The sequence below is a fragment of the Acipenser ruthenus genome, chromosome 14 (assembly GCF_902713425.1).
Source record: "Acipenser ruthenus chromosome 14, fAciRut3.2 maternal haplotype, whole genome shotgun sequence".
Classification (NCBI taxonomy): domain Eukaryota; kingdom Metazoa; phylum Chordata; class Actinopteri; order Acipenseriformes; family Acipenseridae; genus Acipenser; species Acipenser ruthenus.
In genome coordinates, this window is record NC_081202.1 from 3,835,525 (window position 1) to 3,859,967 (window position 24,443).

At 43.0% G+C, this 24,443-nt stretch overlaps 1 protein-coding gene across 2 annotated transcripts; it reads left to right on the forward strand.

The window, feature by feature from the left end:
* Positions 1 to 24,356, forward strand: LOC117419345 (nuclear pore complex protein Nup107-like). Of its 2 annotated transcripts, none has more exons than XM_058985592.1 (28): positions 1 to 269; positions 1,784 to 1,869; positions 2,341 to 2,436; positions 2,982 to 3,088; positions 3,540 to 3,672; positions 4,198 to 4,301; positions 4,619 to 4,746; positions 5,686 to 5,734; positions 6,015 to 6,086; positions 8,852 to 8,940; positions 9,180 to 9,258; positions 9,677 to 9,790; positions 10,359 to 10,449; positions 12,947 to 13,023; positions 13,518 to 13,577; positions 14,370 to 14,515; positions 14,783 to 14,831; positions 15,205 to 15,274; positions 15,669 to 15,787; positions 16,440 to 16,478; positions 16,657 to 16,807; positions 17,318 to 17,424; positions 19,520 to 19,622; positions 21,298 to 21,458; positions 22,198 to 22,323; positions 22,734 to 22,847; positions 23,205 to 23,372; positions 23,621 to 24,356. In XM_058985592.1, exons 1-28 carry the CDS (start codon positions 262 to 264, stop codon positions 23,726 to 23,728), a joined length of 2,754 nt encoding a protein of 917 aa, XP_058841575.1. In that variant the 5' UTR covers positions 1 to 261; the 3' UTR covers positions 23,729 to 24,356. The 2 variants fall into 2 exon arrangements, with proteins under 2 accessions (XP_058841575.1, XP_058841576.1); XM_058985593.1 differs by lacking the exon at positions 1 to 269 and adding an exon at positions 306 to 540.
* Positions 24,357 to 24,443: the final 87 nt, after the last annotated feature.

Sequence of the window (24,443 nt, forward strand, 5' to 3'; positions counted from 1 at the left end):
AATGCTTTGGAGTTGAACTTCGATATCATCGATCGATCTTTCTAGTCTTGTGCATTAAAAAAATATGTATTATTACACAGTAGTCTGCTTGAAATCGTACATATATATAGGTATGAATGCGGGTCTGGTCAGCGTAAGGTTCAAATGTGTGGTACTTAGTGCTAAGCCTCTTATCGACTGTGTCTGAGTTCGATAGGAGTGGTCTAGCCGAGCGGGAATAGGTTAATGAAACTATACTGAAGTTCTGAAAGCAGAATTAACATGGAGCGGTAAGACGCTGCAACGGGTTTCTTGTTGTTGTTATTATAAGTGTTGCTGTGCTTATGGGTTTATTTACTGTGTTACCAGGGAAGGGGTTTGGCTCGTTGTCTATTGTCAGAGAACATGTGGTTTGGATATTTGGATCAGTGCAGTTGTGAGGCCTCTCATTACAGTACTATTAGCTTAGGCACTAGAAAAATCGCCTTTTAGAGTACAAATTCAACTCCCAATAAGAAGCCCCAAGACTATCCAAAGGGGTCGTTGCTTAAGAAAAGCCATGTATGTTTTATTACCATTGTTTAGAGAAAGAGTATTTGATTAAGCATTTGATTTGTGCCTCAACTAAAAGCAGCAAAATCCGATTCATTTTGCACCAGTTAAGACTTTATTGTTGATGGTAGTAACATCTGTCTTTTAAATAAGTATCTCAGTGTAAAAAGGTATGCGCACTCTACAGCGGTTATATAATTCAATTCCACAAACGTCCTTTCTGCACACTCACTCGTTTTTCAGTTAGTAGTACAGCCTTACTCGATACTTGTTTAGGAAATTATACTAGCAGCTCTGTGGGAACTGGTTTATACTGAATAGGACAGTAGTAATACTGATACGAAGGCATACTTAATATAACTACCCATTCACTAAAATGAAAGGCCAATGAAATAGAATGTATCTTCAGTCCTGACGTGAAACAACTGGCAGCAGTCTTAATGGGTTGCTACTGTCTCCTGTTTGTATTTCACAGGTGTGATGAGTTGCTGTCTCCTGTTTGTATTTCACAGGTGTGATGAGTTGCTGTCTCCTGTTTGTATTTCACAGGTGTGATGAGTTGCTGTCTCCTGTTTGTATTTCACAGGTGTGATGAGTTGCTGTCTCCTGTTTGTATTTCACAGGTGTGATGAGTTGCTGTCTCCTGTTTGTGTTTCACAGGTGTGATGAGTTGCTGTCTCCTGTTTGTGTTTCACAGGTGTGATGAGTTGCTGTCTCCTGTTTGTATTTCACAGGTGTGATGAGTTGCTGTCTCCTGTTTGTATTTCACAGGTGTGATGAGTTGCTGTCTCCTGTTTGTATTTCACAGGTGTGATGAGTTGCTGTCTCCTGTTTGTATTTCACAGGTGTGATGAGTTGCTGTCTCCTGTTTGTATTTCACAGGTGTGATGAGTTGCTGTCTCCTGTTTGTATTTCACAGGTGTGATGAGTTGCTGTCTCCTGTTTGTGTTTCACAGGTGTGATGAGTTGCTGTCTCCTGTTTGTATTTCACAGGTGTGATGAGTTGCTGTCTCCTGTTTGTGTTTCACAGGTGTGATGAGTAGCTGTCTCCTGTTTGTGTTTCACAGGTGTGATGAGTTGCTGTCTCCTGTTTGTATTTCACAGGTGTGATGAGTTGCTGTCTCCTGTTTGTATTTCACAGGTGTGATGAGTTGCTGTCTCCTGTTTGTGTTTCACAGGTGTGATGAGTTGCTGTCTCCTGTTTGTATTTCACAGGTGTGATGAGTTGCTGTCTCCTGTTTGTATTTCACAGGTATGATGAGTTGCTGTCTCCTGTTGTTAGGGACACAGAGGTCACCAGAGCAGCCCGAAGAAGAAGTACCAACAAGAAGGTCTTCTGTATCCTTTACTGGGTCTGGAAATCTGAAGCTGTGGACAAATCACACACACACACACACACTAGGGATGGAAGTAGGACCCCATTGCATAGCAGTTTGATCCATTCCTAGTTTTACTATGCGTTTTAATAAGACAGACCTGAGCTTGTTAGCTATACACTGTGGCTAATCAAGCTCATAGTAAAACCTGGAATGGGTGAAACTGCTATGCAATAGGAGTTGTATTTCCATCCCTGCAATGTATTCCAATATTCAAACAAACGCTGCCTGAAATGACCAAGTTTACCAGCAGTATTGAACCTAACTAATTTTCTAAATGTAATATTTCTCTATTGTAAACCAGACAGAGATCTCTTTCTATGGTCATGTGGTGGGGGAATAAAGCACCCAGCTCATTCCTGTCGGCACAGTAGTTGATCGATGCTGTTACTGTGCCTCGAGACCTTGTTGTATTTCTTGACTCCCGGTCCAGTTCCCTCCTCGCCATGCGAAGTCACAGGCGCATCCACAACCCCTGCCAGGCCGCAGCTACTGAACCGAACTCCAGGCTCACTTCTCAAACACTCCTGTATGTACAGCCATTCAACCTGACAGAAAACGCAATGCAAGTGGATACACTTCCAAATGCAACATGTACAGCAGTTACACAACAGGGACCTTTTACTGCCATTTACAGCATGCACACATTTCTGGGGTTGTGAGCATGGAACTCTAGACAATAGCGACATGTGCTTGAAGTTATTTTCTTGATTTGTAGTGATTTTTGTTGCAAGTACATTCTGTGATAGACGTGTACGTACAGTGCAAGTAGTTAATGTGCTTTGAAGTGATATCCAAAGCTGTCATTCAAATAAAAAAAAAAGTCACTTCATGAGCAATATTGTTTTCTATTTACACTGTGAAATGTACATTTGTTCATGAACTGGAAACAGTTATTATAAATGTCTAAATATTTCAATAACAAAAGCAATGGCACTTTACAAACTGGTTAAACGGCTCCTGCTGGACTGTTTCCAGTATAGATTCAAGTTTTGTTTAATAGCTATTCAGTTAATGGTATTTAACTGGTTATATTCGAGCTGACCGTCTCTGCTGGTTCTCTCTCTCTCTCAGTTACCCCTCTTATTAAGAGGCACCCTGATGTATCGGCTATTCTGTCAACGGGAGGGAAGTCTCCTCGATACTCTCAGACACCAGCTCGCCTTGGAAACCTGTCTACGGTACGCAAGACTAATACCAGCTGTATTAACAGCAGTGCCTCCTGAGCCGCGCTCTCAACAGCAGTGCAGTCTCTGAGGGAATGTTCAACACTGTAAGCACGCCAGTCTGTGTGGAGAGACCCAGTCTACTTCACGTTATAAAAATGATACGATACCAGGTTTGCTGAGGTGAAATGAACAGCACATATCCCACGCAGTCACTGGCAGTAAAGGGATCGCATTTGAGGTGTGTCTGAATTGGTGAGATGGCTTGCTTGTGTTGAAATCCTTTGGATAAATCTGTAGAGGATTATTTATTCAGGGATACCTCAAGCAAGTAAGCAGGCGATCTGAATAAAGGCAAAAAAAAAAAAAAAAATAGGCAACACCCTCCAGCAGCACAGGTTTTTAATATCTTGGTAAGTGTGTCGTGGTAGTGATTTATTATTTAATTGTCTTTCCCTGGGTGCAGAATCTGGATGACAGCGACTGGACCAACACGCTGTACCTGTCCCCCCAGCAGAGCGGCCTGGTGGACTCCAGCTTCACTGAGGACGTCACCATGAGTGCAGTGATGCTGAAAGAGGACGACCCTGGGGAGGCTGGTGAGTCCTCCTTCCACATGCTTCCTTATTGCCTTTGCTGTATTTACACCCCTGCTTTTATGTGGCAACGGTGTTCCTAATGCAGAAGTACAGTATGGGCCAATAATAGCCTGTGTTGTGCAAAAGAATCTGCAGCGACACCTACAACAGGGTGTAGTGCATAAGCAGGGTTAGAAATAACGCTCCTGTTGCATCCTGTTTACTAGGAGCTTGATTAGCCCCAGTCTATAGGTTACAAGCACAGGGGTGTTTCATGAAATTCCTAGTAAAACTAGGAGTGGTTCAAACTGCTCTGCAGTGGGAGTCGTATTTCTGTCCCTGCTATGTTTGGGCGCATATGTCATGGTTTACAGTATATCTGCAGTAGATCATTGCTTCATCCATTGTAATTAAAGTTGCTGAGGACCTTTAGGACAGGTTGCCTTTGTCTGTTTTTATGAATTGAATAAAGATGCATGCAGTTAAAGAAGCCATCGACCGTGTTGAATTACTCATTCGTTCCCCTGCTTTTTCTGTCCATTTCAGCTTCCTTCAGCATGTTTCCTGAATTCTTACAGTCCTATCTGAGGCATTCCTCCAGTGCGATCTTTGATCTGATAGAAGAGTACGAGACCATCTGTGAAGAACAGGTACAGAGACAGACCGGTCGGGGATTACTGTGTGCGCGTCTGTCGAAGGTCAAGACAATATGAACCATAAATATAAGGATATCAAAAAATAGATCCTTTATGATGATTGGATCACCAGTGTTAGAACCAGTCAACCACTAGGGGGCAGAGTGTTGCAGGGGCCAGACTTCTGGTTACACTGGTGTCCCAGCTGTACTTGGAGGTATAGTGTGATGTTGGGTAGACCTGTCAGTTCATAACTTTAAGGTTCTACTGTGCCATGTTTCTCTTTTCAAGGCATTTTGTAAGACTTTCTTTTAACAATGGGTTTGTTCTAGGTGGGCATGCTGAAGAAAATTGTTACGAGAGCGACGCCAGGGCAACAGAAATTCTCCCAAACCGCCAGCATGCTGTGGTTGCTACAGCAGGAAATGGTGACATGGAGGCTGCTAACTTCATTGTACAGGTCAGTCTATGACATCACATGAATGAACATTACATAAAAAGTATGCAAAATGAATATTATAATGGGTTGTGAATCTTCAGGTTTAAATCTCATTTCAGAGAGAAAACATTTTGTTTTCTTCTGCATTGGATGACTCAGATTTGTCAGGTGTTCATGATATTCTTATCTGTTCATTGAGGTGCTGTGTTGAGTTCACCTTGAGCTGAAAGGGTTAGTTAGTGTTTACAACAGATGCATTACTTTGCTGTGCATTTTTCAACATCACAGCAACTGTTTTTGATATTTATATTCACACAGCCTAGGAGATGAAACCAAACGTATTTTACAAATTAATACCAGCCGTCATCAGGACAGACTTCTCCTGTCCCTCTCTGAAACCTGTCTGTATCCAAATTAATACAGCCTTCATCAGGACAGACCTCTCCTGTCCCTCTCTGAAATCTGTCTGTGTCCAAATTAATACCAGCCTTCATTAGGACAGACCTCTCCTGTCCCTCTCTGAAACCTGTCTGTGTCCAAATTAATACAGCCTTCATCAGGACAGACCTCTCCTGTCCCTCTCTGAAACCTGTCTGTGTCCAAATCCACGCAACAAAGCTGGTGCTCACATCACATGGCTGTGGTGGGAACAGGGGGTGGAATTTGTGAATAATGTTGGGTTTCATTCTCCTGCTAGTTTACCCAGGATGTGTGAACAAAAAATATCAAAATGACTAAGATTTTTATTCAATAAAATATAACTCTGTGATACACAGGACACTGGTAAAGTTCTGCATTTGTTGTGAACAATGCAGGGTGTTCTGTAACTAATCTAATAAGCCTAGTGTTGATAGTTTGCTGTAATATAACTTTCAATGTATGTATATTTAAGGACATGTCCATTTATTACTTGAAACATGCCTGAGCTGAATTACATTAGGCTCCTGATCTCTCTTCCAGGGACAGAATCCAGTCTGCTCTCGAAGATGACGTAATGATTGATGCTGCTGTAAGTCAACCCCAAAGCCTTTCAATGCAACTCTTGCTTATACTTGCCTGGGCATGTCAGCTGTCCATCTCCTCACAAGGGAATCAACAGCCAATGAAGGAAGGAATGAATGTGTGCGCACAGAACATGTAGCTGTTGTAGCAGGATACTGGAGTGTATGTGTAGTGTGTCGCTGCACCTGGGATACTGTTAACCTAAGAAGGGAGTGTTAGGAAGTGCTGTTCATATGTGTGAATTATTGTTATTGTTTATTGATTGTTGCATTTGGTTTTGGTTTTAGGCACCAAGCGAGAGTGAAAAGGTGATCGTGGAAAATCTGTTTCAAAGAGACTCTCTGGTTCGTCAGAGCCAGGTAGTGATTGTATTCAATCTAATGGTATACTATATGCGTGTGTAGTATTAGTAGTGAAGGCAATCCCAAGCTAGGGTTAACCGGTTTATGAACAGCAGAGGCAGCAGTTTAAATAGAACTACAGGTCAATATAAGAAAATGTTTCCAATACCCTGGTAAAATAAAATGAGCTTCTCTGTACATCGGGAAAATCATCAAATTATAAAAATGAAAGTGCATGCATTACTATCGTGCTAGTGCCACCTGTCTGTCACTCTGTGACAGTGCATGCATTACTATCGTGCTAGTGCCACCTGTCTGTCACTCTGTGACAGTGCATGCATTACTATCGTGCTAGTGCCACCTGTCTGTCACTCTGTGACAGTGCATGCATTACTAGCCTGCTAGCGCCACCTGTCTGTCACTCTGTGACAGTGCATGCATTACTATCGTGCTAGCGCCACCTGTCTGTCACTCTGACAGTGCATGCATTACTATCCTGCCAGCACCACCTGTCTGTCACTGACAGTGCATGCATTACTATCCTGCCAGCACCACCTGTCTGTCACTGACAGTGCATGCATTACTATCGTGCTAGTGCCACCTGTCTGTCACTCTGTGACAGTGCATGCATTACTATCCTGCTAGCACCACCTGTCTGTCACTCTGTGACAGTGCATGCATTACTAGCCTGCCAGCACCACCTGTCTGTCACTGACAGTGCATGCATTACTATCCTGCCAGCACCACCTGTCTGTCACTCTGTGACAGTGCATGCATTACTAGCCTGCTAGCGCCACCTGTCTGTCACTCTGAGCGTGCATGCATTACTATCGTGCTAGTGCCACCTGTCTGTCACTCTGTGACAGTGCATGCATTACTATCCTGCTAGTGCCACCTGTCTGTCACTCTGTGACAGTGCATGCATTACTATCGTGCTAGCGCCACCTGTCTGTCACTCTGACAGTGCATGCATTACTATCCTGCCAGCACCACCTGTCTGTCACTGACAGTGCATGCATTACTATCGTGCTAGCGCCACCTGTCTGTCACTCTGTGACAGTGCATGCATTACTGTCCTGCTAGCGCCATCTGTCTGTCACTCTGTGACAGTGCATGCATTACTATCGTGCTAGCGCCACCTGTCTGTCACTGACAGTGCATGCATTACTATCCTGCCAGCACCACCTGTCTGTCACTGACAGTGCATGCATTACTATCGTGCTAGTGCCACCTGTCTGTCACTCTGTGACAGTGCATGCATTACTATCCTGACAGCACCACCTGTCTGTCACTCTGTGACAGTGCATGCATTACTATCGTGCTAGCGCCACCTGTCTGTCACTCTGTGACAGTGCATGCATTACTGTCCTGCTAGTGCCACCTGTCTGTCACTCTGTGACAGTGCATGCATTACTATCGTGCTAGCGCCACCTGTCTGTCACTGACAGTGCATGCATTACTATCCTGCCAGCACCACCTGTCTGTCACTGACAGTGCATGCATTACTATCGTGCTAGTGCCACCTGTCTGTCACTCTGTGACAGTGCATGCATTACTATCCTGACAGCACCACCTGTCTGTCACTCTGTGACAGTGCATGCATTACTATCCTGCCAGCACCACCTGTCTGTCACTGACAGTGCATGCATTACTATCGTGCTAGTGCCACCTGTCTGTCACTCTGTGACAGTGCATGCATTACTAGCCTGCTAGCGCCACCTGTCTGTCACTCTGAGCGTGCATGTATTACTATCGTGCTAGCGCCACCTGTCTGTCACTCTGTGACAGTGCATGCATTACTATCCTGACAGCACCACCTGTCTGTCACTGACAGTGCATGCATTACTAGCCTGCCAGCACCACCTGTCTGTCACTCTGTGACAGTGCATGCATTACTATCCTGCTAGCACCACCTGTCTGTCACTCTGTGACAGTGCATGCATTACTAGCCTGCTAGCGCCACCTGTCTGTCACTCTGAGCGTGCATGTATTACTATCGTGCTAGCGCCACCTGTCTGTCACTCTGTGACAGTGCATGCATTACTATCCTGCTAGCACCACCTGTCTGTCACTCTGACAGTGCATGCATTACTAGCCTGCTAGCACCACCTGTCTGTCACTCTGAGCGTGCATGTATTACTATCGTGCTAGCGCCACCTGTCTGTCACTCTGTGACAGTGCATGCATTACTGTCCTGCTAGCGCCATCTGTCTGTCACTCTGTGATAGTGCATGCATTACTATCGTGCTAGTGCCACCTGTCTGTCACTCTTTGACAGTACATGCATTACTATCGTGCTAGCGCCACCTGTGTCACTTTGTGACAGTGCATGCATTGCTATCCTGCTAGCGTCACCTGTCTGTCACTCTGTGACAGTGCATGCATTACTATCCTGCTAGCGCCACCTGTCTGTCACTCTGTGACAGTGCATGCATTACTATCCTGCTAGCGCCACCTGTCTGTCACTCTGTGATAGTGCATGCATTACTATCGTGCTAGCGCCACCTGTGTGTCACTCTTTGAAAGTTTGATTGAATGCAACAGGTGGAACTCGTGACCTGAAGGAACCCTGTCTTTATTTTTTACAGAAGCGAATCGTAATTAGCTTTGACACATAAATCACGATTAGCTATGACACACAAATCACGATTATCTTTGACACATAAATCAAACCCCCTGTTTGAATTAGTATGGCTCTCTGTTCACTCCTACCCACACTGCCAGGGTGACGTAGGAGGGCTGGCTTGCTTCAGTTGCATTTGTTATTATTTCTTTTTTTGCAGATTGTTGTAGACTGGCTGGAAACCATCGCCAAAGATGAAATCGGGGATTTTTCTGATAACATCGAGTTCTATGCCAAATCGGTTTATTGGTAAGTAACACTGCTACAATTGCTTACGTAAAGCAGCTTTGAATGTGAACTGTAAGTCCTGAACAGTCTCTGTGCACTCTGGGTTTCAGATACTAAATCAGTCATTGCAACTCTCCTGCGTGTGTTTTATTGCAGGGAGAATACACTGCACACTCATTGCAACTCTCCTGCGTGTGTTTTATTGCAGGGAGAATACGCTGCACACTCATTGCAACTCTCCTGCGTGTGTTTTATTGCAGGGAGAATACGCTGCACACCCTGAAGCAGAGAAGAACCCCGTCGCACGCAGGGTTCAGCCGCCCGCTGGTCACTGAACTGGTATCAATTCAGAAAGACGTCTGCTTCATTGTGCCCTTTCCTAGATTCAATTGAATGGCTTGACACTAATGTTTTAATGTTCAAAATACAGATTTTACACCATTTATTTTGTGTAGTATCCATTCTGAACTATACATGTAGCAAACTGCTATGTATATATATATATATTCCAATGTATTATTTGCAACATTTTCACTGTTCTTCTTTGTGCTGACAGTCTTGTGAAATCTGCCATTTATTTATAAAATAAATAAAATAAAGCAGCGGCGAGCATAAAGGCATCTTAAGCCCACCAATAAGGACCAGTGAGAATGCTGTTGCAAATAAGAGATGAGAACATTTGAACAAGTCTTCTCCAGTGGGAATAGCCCTGCCTGCTCTCTCCAGTGGATACAGGCTGAGCTGTGTTTGTATGCAGGACCCCGATGCTCCGGTCAGGCAGAAGCTGCCCCTGGCTGATCTGGACAGGGAGGACGATATCAGGATGCTCAAATACCTCTTCACCCTCATCCGAGCCGGCATGACAGAGGAGGTGAGTGCAGCTCTTATCTGAGCCGCTCCAGGGCTTCCTGTGGGTGAAAACACTTGAGAATCAAGACCATCTTGGACAAGGTGCCTTTAGTCAGGGTCCAGCAATGCAGCTGTTCAGCATCAATTCACTGACTGTTTGTAGATGGTAAGCCATCAGTACTTTAATACACTAAGCCACTCGCTTTCTTCTCAAGGAAACACTGACTCCCTACTCTCACTGATTCCTTGCACGTCGCTTGTCATTAAAAAGTAATCTTTACAAGTTACACTTGGCTGCCTAATCAGTGGGACTTTCTGGGGGGAATCTGTGTTAAAAATGACTAGGAATCGTGCAAGTACTGGGTTTTATCATATTCTTTTTTTATCTTTTTGTCTCGCCTTGGTGAATGAGGTCAGACCTGGTTTGAATAACTGTCAAAATGATTATTATTTAGTTTGCTTATTCACTGTTTGAATACCTTTTGAAGCAGAACTTCTGCAATATTCAATATTCTCCAAAGGGTTAGCATTGACATGGCTTCAATAGATGGAGCAATTGCAGCTATCTGACACATTTGCTCTATTTGAAGGCTCAGCGACTTTGTAAGCGCTGTGGTCAAGCTTGGAGAGCAGCGACACTGGAGGGGTGGAAGCTATACCATGACCCAAACATCAGCAGAGGTGAATATACACAACTTGAATTTAAACACTGTTTAGAAATTGTAATTCGTAATTGTAAAAAGGCTTGAATTTTCTGTTACTGCTCTTTGTTTTGTGTTGTAGTTCACTATTTCAGTGATCGAGTGTATATATGAATTATTTAAACAGTGGTATGCGTGTGATGCAAGGTCTTGCTGATGATTTGTTTTTTGATGTTTTAAAGGACAAGGGTCTATAAAATGAGAATTTTGCCAACGAGTATTAAATATTTACATAGAAGTTTATAAATGAGCAAAATTGAACATATGAACATAAGAGCATAAGAAAGTTATTTGGCCCATCTTGCTTGTTTGGTTGTTAGTAGCTTATTGATCCCAGAATCTCATCAAGCAGCTTCTTGAAGGATCCCAGGGTGTCAGCTTCAACAACATTGATGTAACTTAAAAAAAGGATGGTGAGTAAGTAGATTCAAGAAAATGCACAGAGTCCTTTTCTTCACTCAGTTGTTAGGTTTATTGAAATATGCAGGGAGTCTGGTCCCAGGTACAGGACAAACAGAATACTCGTTCTTACAATTGTTGCATGACATTAAATACCCTTCTGCATAGGTGTCTCTCTCCTCCTCTTTCTCTGACACTTAACCAATAGAAAAGGTACAACTCATTATCCTGTTACCATATATTTCATTTAGTGTGAGTGTGTGTGTGTTTGTTTGTGTGTGTGTGTGTGTGTGTGATCTAGACCTCTAAACCTTCTTCAGACCCCTGGTGCCACAAAGGTCCATACATCTGGTTTTTTGTCATCTTCCTTGTTCCTATCTCTCCGTTTTGCCTGAGACCCTTTGATCCCAGTGGCATTTTCTCTTTGGATCTCTCTGAAGTCTTAGAGCCTGGCTCCTTCTGGTCCCCTTGAAAACTAGCTTTATGACCCCCTCATAAACCAGCTGTATATTCTAAGTTATACCCCAGTGGACTCCCCGAAGGGCAAGCTTCTTTCATGTCAGGGCTGGAGATCAATGGACTTGTTTGTACAGCCGTGTGCTGCTGGCCAGCCATTGCTCAATGAAGCTGCTATTTTTTCTTGCTTGCTCAGAGTCAATGCAGTGCAAGTATCTATATACCCAGAGTATATAGCCAGTCTTCATCTATTACAGCAGTGCTTGCATTTTTGGAACTAACAGTTTTTTCTATTTAAATCACTTTTCAGAAAAATAACATGAATACAGCCGTCATTCCTCATGCGTAGCAAACTGCTATTCAATACTTGTTCCATGTTTTCCAACAAACATTATTGGGGAGTTGGTTCCAGACCCTCACAATTCTCTGTGTAAAAAAGTGCCTCCTATTTTCTGTTCTGAATGCCCCTTTATCTAATCTCCACTTGTGACCCCTGGTCCTTGTTTCTTTTTTCACGCTGAAAAAGTCCCCCGGGTCAGCATTGTCAATACCTTTTAGAATTTTGAATGCTTGAATCAGATCGCCATGTAGTCTTCTTTGTTCAAGACTGAATAGATTCAATTTTTTTGGCCTGTCTGCATACGGACATGCTTTTTAAACCTGGGATAATTCTGGTTGCTCTTCTTCTTTGCACTCTTTCTAGAGCAGCAACATCCTTTTTGTAGCGAGGTGACCAGAACTGGACACAGTATTACTAATGCATTTGTAAAGTTTTAACATTACTTCCCTTGATTTAAATTCAACACTTTTCACTATATATCCGAGCATCTTGTTGGCCTTTTTTATAGCTTCCCCACATTGTCTAGATGAAGACATTTCTGAGTCAACATAAACTCCTAGGTCTTTTTCATAGATTTCTTCTTCAATTTCAGTATCTCCCATATGATATTTATAATGCACATTTTTATTGCCTGCGTGCAGTACTTTACACGTTTCTCTATTAAATGTAATTTGCCATGTGTCTGCCCAGTTCTGAATGCTGTCTAGATCATTTGAATGACCTTTGCTGCTGCAACAGTGTTTGCCACTGCTCCTATTTTTGTGTCGTCTGCAAATTTAACAAGTTTGCTTACTATACCAGAATCTAAATCATTAATGTAGATTAGGAATAGCAGAGTGGGCCTACATAGGATTTGATACGCATGGAAACTATTAGAATGCAGTAATACAAGTTCTGCAAATTCACCCCGATGGTAGTTTCATTGAAGGTGAAACTGCCATAGTAAATATTACATTTTTTGCCGTCACTTTGTAGGTGAAATACTCATCTTTTAGACCCTAGTCCTTTAACCCCTTAAAGTACAAGGAATTGAGCGGTTGTTCAAACTGTTTCTAAAAATGCATTTGAGAGTGACTCGAGTATCACGAGGAGGAATCTGACAATGTGGATGAGCAGATTCAACCTGTCCGTAAATTGTAAACCCTGTTTCGTGCACCTCGTTGCAAAAGTAAGGAAGTTAGCATCATTTTTATTTGTGGGACACGTATGTAGTTTTTCAACAGGTTCAACAAAATCACAGACTGTAAGGCGTGTAAGAGCCTCTGTTTGCATGTCATTGCAGGGGTGGAGCTGCAGCCCGTGGAGGGGAACCCTCATCGCTGTGTTTGGAAAACCTGTTGTTGGAGGATGGCGGAGGATGTAAGAGACATCTTTTCAAAGCGTTTACTCGAATCTTTAAACTCCTGTTTTTTGTTTTTTTTTTAACAACAAAAATGTTAATGTTACCGAATGAGAAGCAAACACTGTGACAGTGCTCGGGAGACCTTGTCTTATATTACCTAGTCGTTTTGGGTCTGGCTTTGTCATATTATTCTGTTATTTTTCTCCATTCCAAAAAATAGGAGTTACTTCAAGAGGAGTAAACGCTTTGGAAATGTAGCCCTTTTATTTGGTCGTGTTCAGAGAATCACAGTGTTAAAAACAATCTAATCTAGTAGACTAAAGTTTTAAAGATGGCTTTAAAACATAAATAATAAAGAATCTTCTTTATTGTATTTTATTGCTAGAGAATTGTAATTGTATTTTATTGCCTAGGTTGTTGTATGTATTTTTTTGCACTTACATTTCCTGAGCTGTGGTGATGAGCATTGTTTTAAAAGCATTTCTGCGTTTAATACATGTTCGTATTGCAGGAGCAGTTCAACCGGTATGAACGAGCCATCTACGCAGCCCTCAGCGGAAATCTTAAACAGGTATTACTGGCACATCACAATTCTGTTACTCATTTTATTTCATGTCTTAGTTGGGCATATTGATTATTTCAGTGATGTAGCCCTTGTTAACACATCGGGGATGGAAATAAGACTCCCATTGCATAGCATTTTGACCCATTTCAGGTTTCACTACCTGATTAGCATGAATAGGTAACAAGCTCATGTGCATCTGATTTAAGCTCATAGTAAAACCAGGAATGGACCAAACTGCTGTGCAATGGGGGGTCTTATTTCCATCCCAGCACATACTTATATAGCACACTTATGTAGCACACATCCCGCTGCAGTAAATTCAAATTTAGAGCCATCGGTATGATAAAAAAAAAACAAACAAACTGATGACTAGAAAATATATCCATAGCATTTACAGAATAGTATGAATAAAAAATAGCAATGAAATGCTTATCACCGCTTATCAAGTGTGACGTACTGACTGTCCGTCTGTCCGTCCTCTATATCCCCTGAGTGTGATATTCCCCATAGCTAAATAATGTTAAATAAGCGGTTCTTTGTGGAGGTTCTCACACGGCACATGTTTGATTTAACAGAGCAGAGGGAGCTTGTTCTCACAGAGGCAGGTGTTTAACAGAGCAGAGGGAGTTGGTTCTCACAGAGGCAGGTGTTTAACAGTGCAGAGGGAGCTGGTTCTCACAAGGCAGGTGTTTAACAGTGCAGAGGGAGCTGGTTCTCAGAGGCAGGTGTTTAACAGAGCAGAGGGAGCTGGTTCTCACAGAGGCAGGTGTTTGAATGTTCTCTCTTGCTCTGGTACAGCTGCTCCCAGTGTGTGACTCATGGGAGGACACGGTGTGGGCGTACTTCCGAGTGCTGGTGGACACGCTGGTGGAGCAGGAGATCTGCTCCTCGGGAACCGCTCTGCATCAGCTGGAGGAGCTGCCTCAAGAGTACCTGGAAGCAAAGTGAGTGAGTGAGCCGTAGGGCAGGGAAGCAGAGTGAGTGAGTGAGCCGCAGGGCACAACTAACAGTCATCCTTTGTTTTCTATGAATAAAGTCATGCATTCTTTTATAATTTTTTTTTTATTAGTTTTATTTCCTTAGCTAAGACTTCCTTTGACATTATAGCTTTGCAAAGTTTTCAGTCAGTTGTTTGCATATGTGTGTGTTTAGGAGATTACTTCCAACAAAGACCCTTGAATAAGTAGTCCTGCTCGTGTGTTTCTTTTTAGTTGGACACTGGAAAGGGTATTTGAAGAACTACAAGCAACAGAGAAAAAGGTACGTGTTGATTTCTGTAGGTTTTTAAAAGTATACTAAAAGTGATTGTGTTGCTAAACAGATTAGCAAGCTACAATATCAAGACAACAGTAAAACAAATACAGTGTTTATCTTTAAGTTTGTTTGCCACAAATATAATTTACTGTATGGTTTTTTTATATAGGAGGTAAAGCTAATGTCATCCTTAACGTGCAGTCTTACTAAATTCCTAATGCTGTTGTTGGTGTCTGATTAGAATAATACTACGATTATTGCAGAAAAAACAACCTGGGCCAAGATTTGTGTTCCCCCCAAAAAAAACATGTTGTAAACCGTATCATCTGACTTGAGATAACTGACACTGATCTTCAATCTAACATCCTGTTTTATTAAGAGGGTACTGGAGGAAACAAAGGAGCATTATCACGTCATTCAAAAATTCATCATCCTGGGAGATCTCGATGGTAAGGAAAGACGTTTGCTGCCAGGATATATATTTAGCATTCAGGTGTTTGTTTATTTATTAACTTCATATGCCAAGAAAGGAAGAAAGAAAACAAGACTTGGTGGTTGTTGTTTTTTTAATAGGGGAGCTGCATATCAATACGTCTAAGGGGAGGTGATATGACCTGACATAAGAGCCAAGCAGTGCTGTGTTTGCATCCCAGCACAGAGCCCGCCGTGCACTGTGTCCTGGTGCTCTGTCCTATTGAAGAAACACATTTCAAATGAGATGTTACATTTTAGCTGTGAAATCATGCAGTAGATAGTGTTTCCGGACATGTGCGCCGCGGAAGATGAGTTTTACCAGCTCTTCTCATTCTCTGGCATTGTGTGATTTTGTTTGTTGTGCTTTAGGTTTGATGGAGGAGTTCAGTGACTGGCTGTCCCATGGAAAGCCTGCCCTCCCCTCTCACCTGCTGCGCTTCATGACTCACCTGATCCTGTTCTTCCGCAGTCTGGGGATGCAGACCAAGGTGGGCGGAGCGTGCATGTTAGGTCCTTCTGATGCAGATCAAGGTGGGCGGAGCATGCATGTTAGGTCCTTCTGATGCAGATCAAGGTGGGCGGAGCGTGCATGTTAGGTCCTTCTGATGCAGATCAAGGTGGGCGGAGCGTGCATGTTAGGTCCTTCTGATGCAGATCAAGGTGGGCGGAGCATGCATGTTAGGTCCTTCTGATGCAGATCAAGGTGGGCGGAGCGTGCATGTTAGGTCCTTCTGATGCAGATCAAGGTGGGCGGAGCGTGCATGTTAGGTCCTTCTGATGCAGATCAAGGTGGGCGGAGCGTGCATGTTAGGTCCTTCTGATGCAGATCAAGGTGGGCGGAGCGTGCATGTTAGGTCCTTCTGATGCAGATCAAGGTGGGCGGAGCGTGCATGTTAGGTCCTTCTGATGCAGATCAAGGTGGGCGGAGCATGCATGTTAGGTCCTTCTGATGCACATCTAGGTGGGCGGAGCGTGCATGTTAGGTCCTTCTGATGCACATCTAGGTGGGCGGAGCGTGCATGTTTGGTCCTTCTGATGCCCATGCTTATTGCATGGGTGCTTTTTGATGTTGAGGGAGTCTAGATGCAAAAAAAAAAAAATCTGTTAAAAAAACATAGTTTATTTATGTTTCTTTCACAGGAGGAGGTTTCTGTGGACGTTCTGAAGATCTATATCCAGGTATCTTCTTTGGAAATACATTCCTGTGTTTAAACACAGTTCAGCTTGTCCTGTTATTCATGGGTCCTGTTTCAAAGTGTTCACATGTCAGTAAATTGCCTGTAATGACAGGGATCGTCATTATACCATGGCACCATCACCCCTGTGCTGTTGTCATAGATGATCTTTTTTTCTGTAGGTTTTGGTAAGCAAGAAGTACACAGACCTGATTGCCTTTTATGTGAGCCACTTGCCTGCAGACATGGCGATCGCTCAGTACTCTGAGTTTCTGGAGTGTGTCACAGAAACCGATCAGCGGAAACACTGTCTGGAACTGGCCAAGGAAGCAGGTAAGAAACCGCCTCAAAACAACCTCTGAGGGTTTCAATTAAAGCATGATCTTTACACAGGGGCGAAATATCAACACTGCCGTTCTTTATTATCATTTGGATTTTAGTGATGATAATACCAAGTATCGTATTCCATCGAATTTAAGACACAGCCCAAATTTCACACCCTAAATTTGAGGAAAAAAATAAAACATCAAATAAAGATGCATTTAGGAAGATACAACACATATAAGACCAATTCCTGTTTGTGTACTCAGTCTTTAGTTGGTGATTTGTAATACACGCATCACTAGACTCAAATTTAAGACGCAGGACATGTTTGAGAAGAATAATTTGGTTTAAAAAGTGCGTCATAAATTCTAAAGAATACGGTAATTAAACAAGACATAACCTAAGCTGTACATGGGGACCCTAGTGTTAACACATTTAATTATTGTATAAAGTTTAGTAACACCAGTGGCTGAAGTACAGTAAATTTAGCCAGTATGTTTTGTTTGCTTGGGGCTACAGGGCTAGATGTTGCTGCAGTAACAAAAACGGTGGTGGAGAATATCCGCAAGAGAGATGCGGACGACTTTTCTCATCACGACCTGGCTCTGGATAGTGGCACCTCCGAGGTACAGTACGAGTGGATCAGCGCTAGATATGTGTATTACTCAGGGTGTTCAATACAAGACCTGCCTGCGGTTTAAAACTGCAAGGGGGCTAGACAAGAGAATTATTATCACTTCTTTTATAGTAGGTTGGATTTTCTTCTTTTTAAAAAAAAAAAAAAGTGTTGCTCACATCGTAAGATATTCTGTGGTATCGCAGACCCCAAATTAGCACTGTCCTGGACTGCCTAATGTTACCCTGCAGTAGGAAAGATGGACCGAGACTAGTGCTCTTCGAGGTCTATGGAACCAGCCCAAATTATCCAAAATACCTGCTGCAAAGTTGATCATTTACCCCAGACCCTTGAGAAAGGGCAGGCAGTGGTTGAGAGAGATGTGTAGTGGTGACGTTGTTTCCAGGAGGAGAGATGTGTAAATCTGTGTGGTGGTGGTGGTGTTTCCAGGAGGAGAGATGTGTAAATCTGTGTGGTGGTGACGTTGTTTCCAGGAGGAGAGATGTGTAAATCTGTGTGGTGGTGGTGGTGTTGTTTCCAGGAGGAGAGATGTGTAAATCTGTGTGGTGGTGGTGGTGTTGTTTCCAGGAGGAGAGATGTGTAAATCTGTGTGGTGGTGGTGGCTGTGTTTCCAGGAGGAGTGATGTGTAAATCTGTGTGGTGGTGGCGTTGTTTCCAGGAGGAGAGATGTGTAAATCTGTGTGGTGGTGGCGTTGTTTCCAGGAGGAGAGATGTGTAAATCTGTGTGTGGTGGTGGCGTTGTTTCCAGGAGGAGAGATGTGTAAATCTGTGTGTGGTGGTGGCGTTGTTTCCAGGAGGAGAGATGTGTAAATCTGTGTGTGGTGGTGGCGTTGTTTCCAGGAGGAGAGATGTGTAAATCTGTGTGGTGGTGGCGTTGTTTCCAGGAGGAGAGATGTATAAATCTGTGTGGTGGTGGCGTTGTTTCCAGGAGGAGAGATGTGTAAATCTGTGTGGTGGTGGCGTTGTTTCCAGGAGGAGAGATGTGTAAATCTGTGTGGTGGTGGCGTTGTTTCCAGGAGGAGAGATGTGTAAATCTGTGTGGTGGTGGCGTTGTTTCCAGGAGGAGAGATGTGTAAATCTGTGTGGTGGTGGCGTTGTTTCCAGGAGGAGAGATGTGTAAATCTGTGTGGTGGTGGCGTTGTTTCCAGGAGGAGAGATGTGTAAATCTGTGTGGTGGTGGTGTTGTTTCCAGGAGGAGAGATGTGTAAATCTGTGTGGTGGTGGCGTTGTTTCCAGGAGGAGAGATGTGTAAATCTGTGTGGTGGTGGTGACGTTGTTTCCAGGAGGAGAGATGTGTAAATCTGTGTGGTGGTGGCGTTGTTTCCAGGAGGAGAGATGTGTAAATCTGTGTGGTGGTGGCGTTGTTTCCAGGAGGAGAGATGTGTAAATCTGTGTGGTGGTGGTGACGTTGTTTCCAGGAGGAGAGATGTGTAAATCTGTGTGATGGTGGCGTTGTTTCCAGGAGGAGAGATGTGTAAATCTGTGTGGTGGTGGCGTTGTTTCCAGGAGGAGAGATGTGTAAATCTGTGTGGTGGTGGCGTTGTTTCCAGGAGGAGAGATGTGTAAATCTGTGTGGTGGTGGCGTTGTTTCCAGGAGGAGAGATGTGTAAATCTGTGTGGTGGTGGCGTTGTTTCCAGGAGGAGAGATGTGTAAATCTGTGTGGTGGTGGTGTTGTTTCCAGGAGGAGAGATGTGTAAATCTGTGTGGTGGTGGCGTTGTTTCCAGGAGGAGAGATGTGTAAATCTGTGTGGTGGTGGTGACGTTGTTTCCAGGAGGAGAGATGTGTAAATCTGTGTGGTGGTGGCGTTGTTTCCAGGAGGAGAGATGTGTAAATCTGTGTGGTGGTGGCGTTGTTTCCAGGAGGAGAGATGTGTAAATCTGTGTGGTGGTGGTGACGTTGTTTCCAGGAGGAGAGATGTGTAAATCTGTGTGATGGTGGCGTTGTTTCCAGGAGGAGAGATGTGTAAATCTGTGTGGTGGTGGCGTTGTTTCCAGGAGGAGAGATGTGTAAATCTGTGTGGTGGTGGCGTTGTTTCCAGGAGGAGAGATGTGTAAATCTGTGTGGTGGTGGCGTTGTTTCCAGGATGACCTTCGAAAGATCGATGTGATTGACTGGCTGGTGTTCGACCCCTCCCAGAGGGCTGAGGCGCTGAAGCAGAGCAACGCCATCATGAGGAAGTTCTTGGGTGAGTTCTCATTGAGACTCGGGAGTGTGGCTGAGGGGCAGGGGGGTCTGGCTGTCTCTCTCCACTTCTCTGTGAACCTGGCCAGGACCTGTTCACCACTGGGAAATTAAGATTGATTTCTCTTTCTAAAAAGCACACCTGGGGGTCAATTATAATATCAATAACAATCACAATTACAGCAGCATTGTTTGCTGAAATTACAATTAGTGTTATTTAGTTCAATTACAGTTATGCTGCAGTAATTACAATTACAATTGATTATACTAAAAAGTTACATAAACTGCCCATATCAACAGATTGACTCTGTTTATTCTAAATAACCAAGCAATAATCGCAGGTACAAATATAGAAACATACCATGTAATTCATTTTTTCAAACAAATGGGCTCACCAAAAAGGGTTTGAAAATAAGAGAATAATGATTGCTCAGTGTAAAAACAAAACATGGAAATGCGAATGATTAAGCTTGGAAAGGTGTGTAATTGAACTGGAATTGATCAATTATATGGGATAACTACAATTACGTGTGTGTACCAAAGTTCAGCTACAGTTACAATTACATTGTAACTGCAATTCATTACAAATTACACAATTACAATGACATTGTAACTGCAATTCATTACACATTACACAATTACAATGACATTGTAACTGCAATTCATTACACATTACACAATTACAATGACATTGTAACTGCAATTCATTACACATTACACAATTACAATGACATTGTAACTGCAATTCATTACACATTACACAATTACAATGACATTGTAACTGCAATTCATTACACATTACACAATTACAATGACATTGTAACTGCAATTCATTACACATTACACAATTACAATGACATTGTAACTGCAATTCATTACACATTACACAATTACAATGACATTGTAACTGCAATTCATTACACATTACACAATTACAATGACATTGTAACTGCAATTCATTACACATTACACAATTACAATGACATTGTAACTGCAATTCATTACACATTACACAATTACAATGACATTGTAACTGCAATTCATTACACATTACACAATTACAATGACATTGTAACTGCAATTCATTACACATTACACAATTACAATGACATTGTAACTGCAATTCATTACACATTACACAATTACAATGACATTGTAACTGCAATTCATTACACATTACACAATTACAATGACATTGTAACTGCAATTCATTACACAATTACAATGACATTGTAACTGCAATTCATTACACATTACACAATTACATTGTAACTGCAATTCATTACACAATTACAATGACATTGTAACTGCAATTTAATTGCAAATCACACAATTACAAATGGAACTGACCTCAGGTCTGCTAAAATGTAATTTGGTTCTGTGGTTATTTTGTACTATTCACTTATTTGTGCTTGTAAAATCACTAAACGGAATGCTGTGGTTGTGTTTTGTAATTATTATGAGTCAAGGATCGGACAGACTGATGTAAAACACTACTGACATGTGATAAGTACAGCTCCACTTGAGCTGGCAGCTCCACCTGAGTGAGCCGACAGCGAGACGACGGTGAATCAGATCCCTCCGGGGACTCTGGGGTTCCCTAAAGGGATCACACTGGGTAAACAGAGTGGCAGTCTTTCAAAGACACTTCTTTATCTGCTGTATTTTTCCTCTTAAAGGTTCTAAGAAGCATGAAGCAGCCAAGGAGGTCTTCGCCAAGATCCCCGAGGACTCCATGCGAGAAATTTACAAGCAGTGGGAGGCGCAAGGAATGGACATCCCTCTGCCTGCTGAGGACCAGAATGCCATTCGAGAGCACCTGTGTATCCGAGCCTACCTGGTGAGCAGCTCGTGTCTGAGGAGTTCATTACCTGCACAGGGAGAGAGTGCAGGGGTTCACACAAACACGCCACAGTTTTAAATGCAGAAGAACACAAGAAAATGTACCAACAAGGTCATTGGGCCCGTTGGTGCTCGTCTGGTTCCTAGTAACTGGTTGATCTCAAAACTTTGTCAAGTCAGGTTTTAAAGGACCTCAATAATTCAGCAGCAGCAACTTGGCTAGGTAATCCATTGTATAGCCTCAGCACTCTGTAAAAAAGTTTCTCCTACCTTATGTCTTCAGCTTAAACAATTGAGATGAAACATACAATGGCACAAGTTATTGAGTGTGTTCTAGAATCTGGTTTTATATAGATCATTATATGGAGGCACCCTGTTTGTCTGTATAAGTACTGTATGTCAGAGTTTTTTATTTATATCTAAAGAAGTGCTTATACAATAATGCTGAAACTATCTTTTGCAGAACTTGCAGAGAGTACTTCTTGTTTATTTTCCTGGATGTCAGTCTTTCATTTATACATGTCCATGTCTGATGCATGTAGGTCTTCGTGATTTACTTTGTCATGATGTTATTACTGGCTCTTGAGACACTGTATTTACTGACATGGGGATGGATGGTTGTCACTGACACGCCTCTTTATTGGTGGACTCTGTGTTTCTGCATTTTGAGTGATGTTCTGGTGACCGGTATGGGAGTCCTGATTTGATTCTGTTCATGTCCTGTGTTATCGCTCCAGGAGGCCCATGAAGCTTTCAACGAGTGGTTCAAGCACATGAACAGCCCTCCCCAGAAGCCCACCCTCTCCTCCCAGGCCAAGTTCACAGAGACTGTGGCGCACGAGATGAAGGAGAAGGAATACGAGGTCAGTGCATTTTCTGGGCACAGCAGGAATTGCAGTTCTGTACTTAAAAATGATGTGGTACATGAGTTTGAATAACATCAAGGGTTCCCTTTCCTCTTGCCATAAGTTTTAAGTGCTCAATTGACACAGTATTATGTGGCAATTGTATGGTATGAAATATTAGCTCGGCCGGACAGCCCAGTGTATCTGTCTGTCCATAACCGGCAGCTCACTGACCTCTGCTGTCACCTTCTGGGTCCAAAGAGGTGAGCAACTTGGCCTTCAGTCCTTCTGAGCTGTTGTGGGGAACATAATTGGACATTGTGAAAAAAAAAAAAAAAAATTAATAAATAAGTGTAAAATAAATGACTGCGCATGTCAGTGATTGAATTCTAGTCCTGTTGTGTTTTACGTGAAAATCTCCTCCACAGCTGGACTGTAGGAACTGGAAAGGGCGTTTGGAAGCGCTGACCGACGACGTCAGAGACCGGATCTACAACGTGCTGCTGTTTGTGGACGGAGGCTGGATGGTGGATGTCAGAGAGGTGAGGCTGCCTGGCAGGACCTGTCTGGAGGGTGTAGTACAGTACAGTACAGTACAGTACAGTACATACACACGTGGCTGGTTTGCGTAGTGTATTTCAAAACAGGGTGCAGTTTGGTTTGTGTGAAAGCATATTGCATTTGAATGCTCCAAACAAACGGAGTACCTGACTAGTCCGGACAGAGACTGTTTTACAACATCTTAAATGATTGGATCTTTTGATAAGGTCGTCGCTAAGAGTTGTGAGGTCAGATAAGAGCAAAGGGGGTCACACTCTGTGCTGCAGCTAATCACATGGGCTCCTTTGGTGTTGAGCCGCAGCAGGAAGGTGACAGTTTCTTTCCTGTGTTGTGTGCAGGACGCGGAGGAGGACCCTGAGCGCTCCCATCAGATGACCCTGCTGCGGAGGCTGTGTCTGCCCATGATGGCTTTCCTGCTGCACAGCGTCCTGCACAGCACTGAGCAGCACCAGGAGTGTCTCCGGCTCGCCGACATCGTCTCCTCCGAGCAGCAGAAGCTCTACCAGGTAAATACGAAGCGTTTCCACACATACGTAACGTACGCCCTCCTGCTGCCAATCATATTGGTGCTTTGCATTGCAAAACCCAGCAGCGCTATACAGTGCTATAACATCCTATCAAAAGCAGAAACCACCTGCACCCTGCTGCCCATTGCAGTTGCATGGGGAGAGCATGTGTTGACTGCCGTACTGTACACTCACAAGCAGATTGACATGGAAATTCAATGCATGCTGCTGCTGCTTCCTCTTTCCAGGTGTTTTCAAAGGAAGAGCTGAGGAAGTTTCTGCGGAAGCTGAGGGAATCTTCACTCCTGCTGCTGGATAAAGACCTGGATCCACTGGGATATGAAATTCAGTCTTAGTTTAGTTTAGTTTTCTTAATTTTATTTTTGTACCGTATAGCAGATGACAATGTAAAGCATCTGTCAAAACTAATTTTGTGTTTAATAAAGGCTCATCATTGGGGGGGGGGGGGGGGAGAGAGTGTGTGTGTGGATTCCTAATATTTGCTGGACAGGAAGTGCATTTACAGAGTGGTGGAAGGATAATCCCTTTAGCAGAGTGTTAAGGGACATGTACGAATGTGGGTTGTGCTAAGAGAGAAATACAGAAACAATAACACAGGCAGCCGTGGCACTGGAGTGCTGAAGCTAAAGAAACGATTCCATGCTTGTTAAAACTGTATGTTTTTCAGTAAAATGTGTTATCGGTATTACAGGAGTACATTTTGAGGGATGGGAGGATACTTGGATTTCCATTGATATTTTGGAATATATATATATATTTTTTTAATTCTGAAAAAAATCATACATTTTTGTTCAAGTACCAAAACTATGAAGGTCCAGTGTTGTTCCTGAACAAAACAAAGTACCAACTTTATTTTGGACTTGTCCTGGATAGCAATACTTATTATTTTATTTTATTTTTTCTGATTATGTTCAAAATCATGTGTATTGACCTGTAAATTAAATGTAATCTTTACAATCTGAAGGCCAGTCTGAACATTCCATATTGGCCACTCACATCCCATCTGCATCGTCAACAGAACGTTCGTCAGTGAGCATTCCATCAGGGATG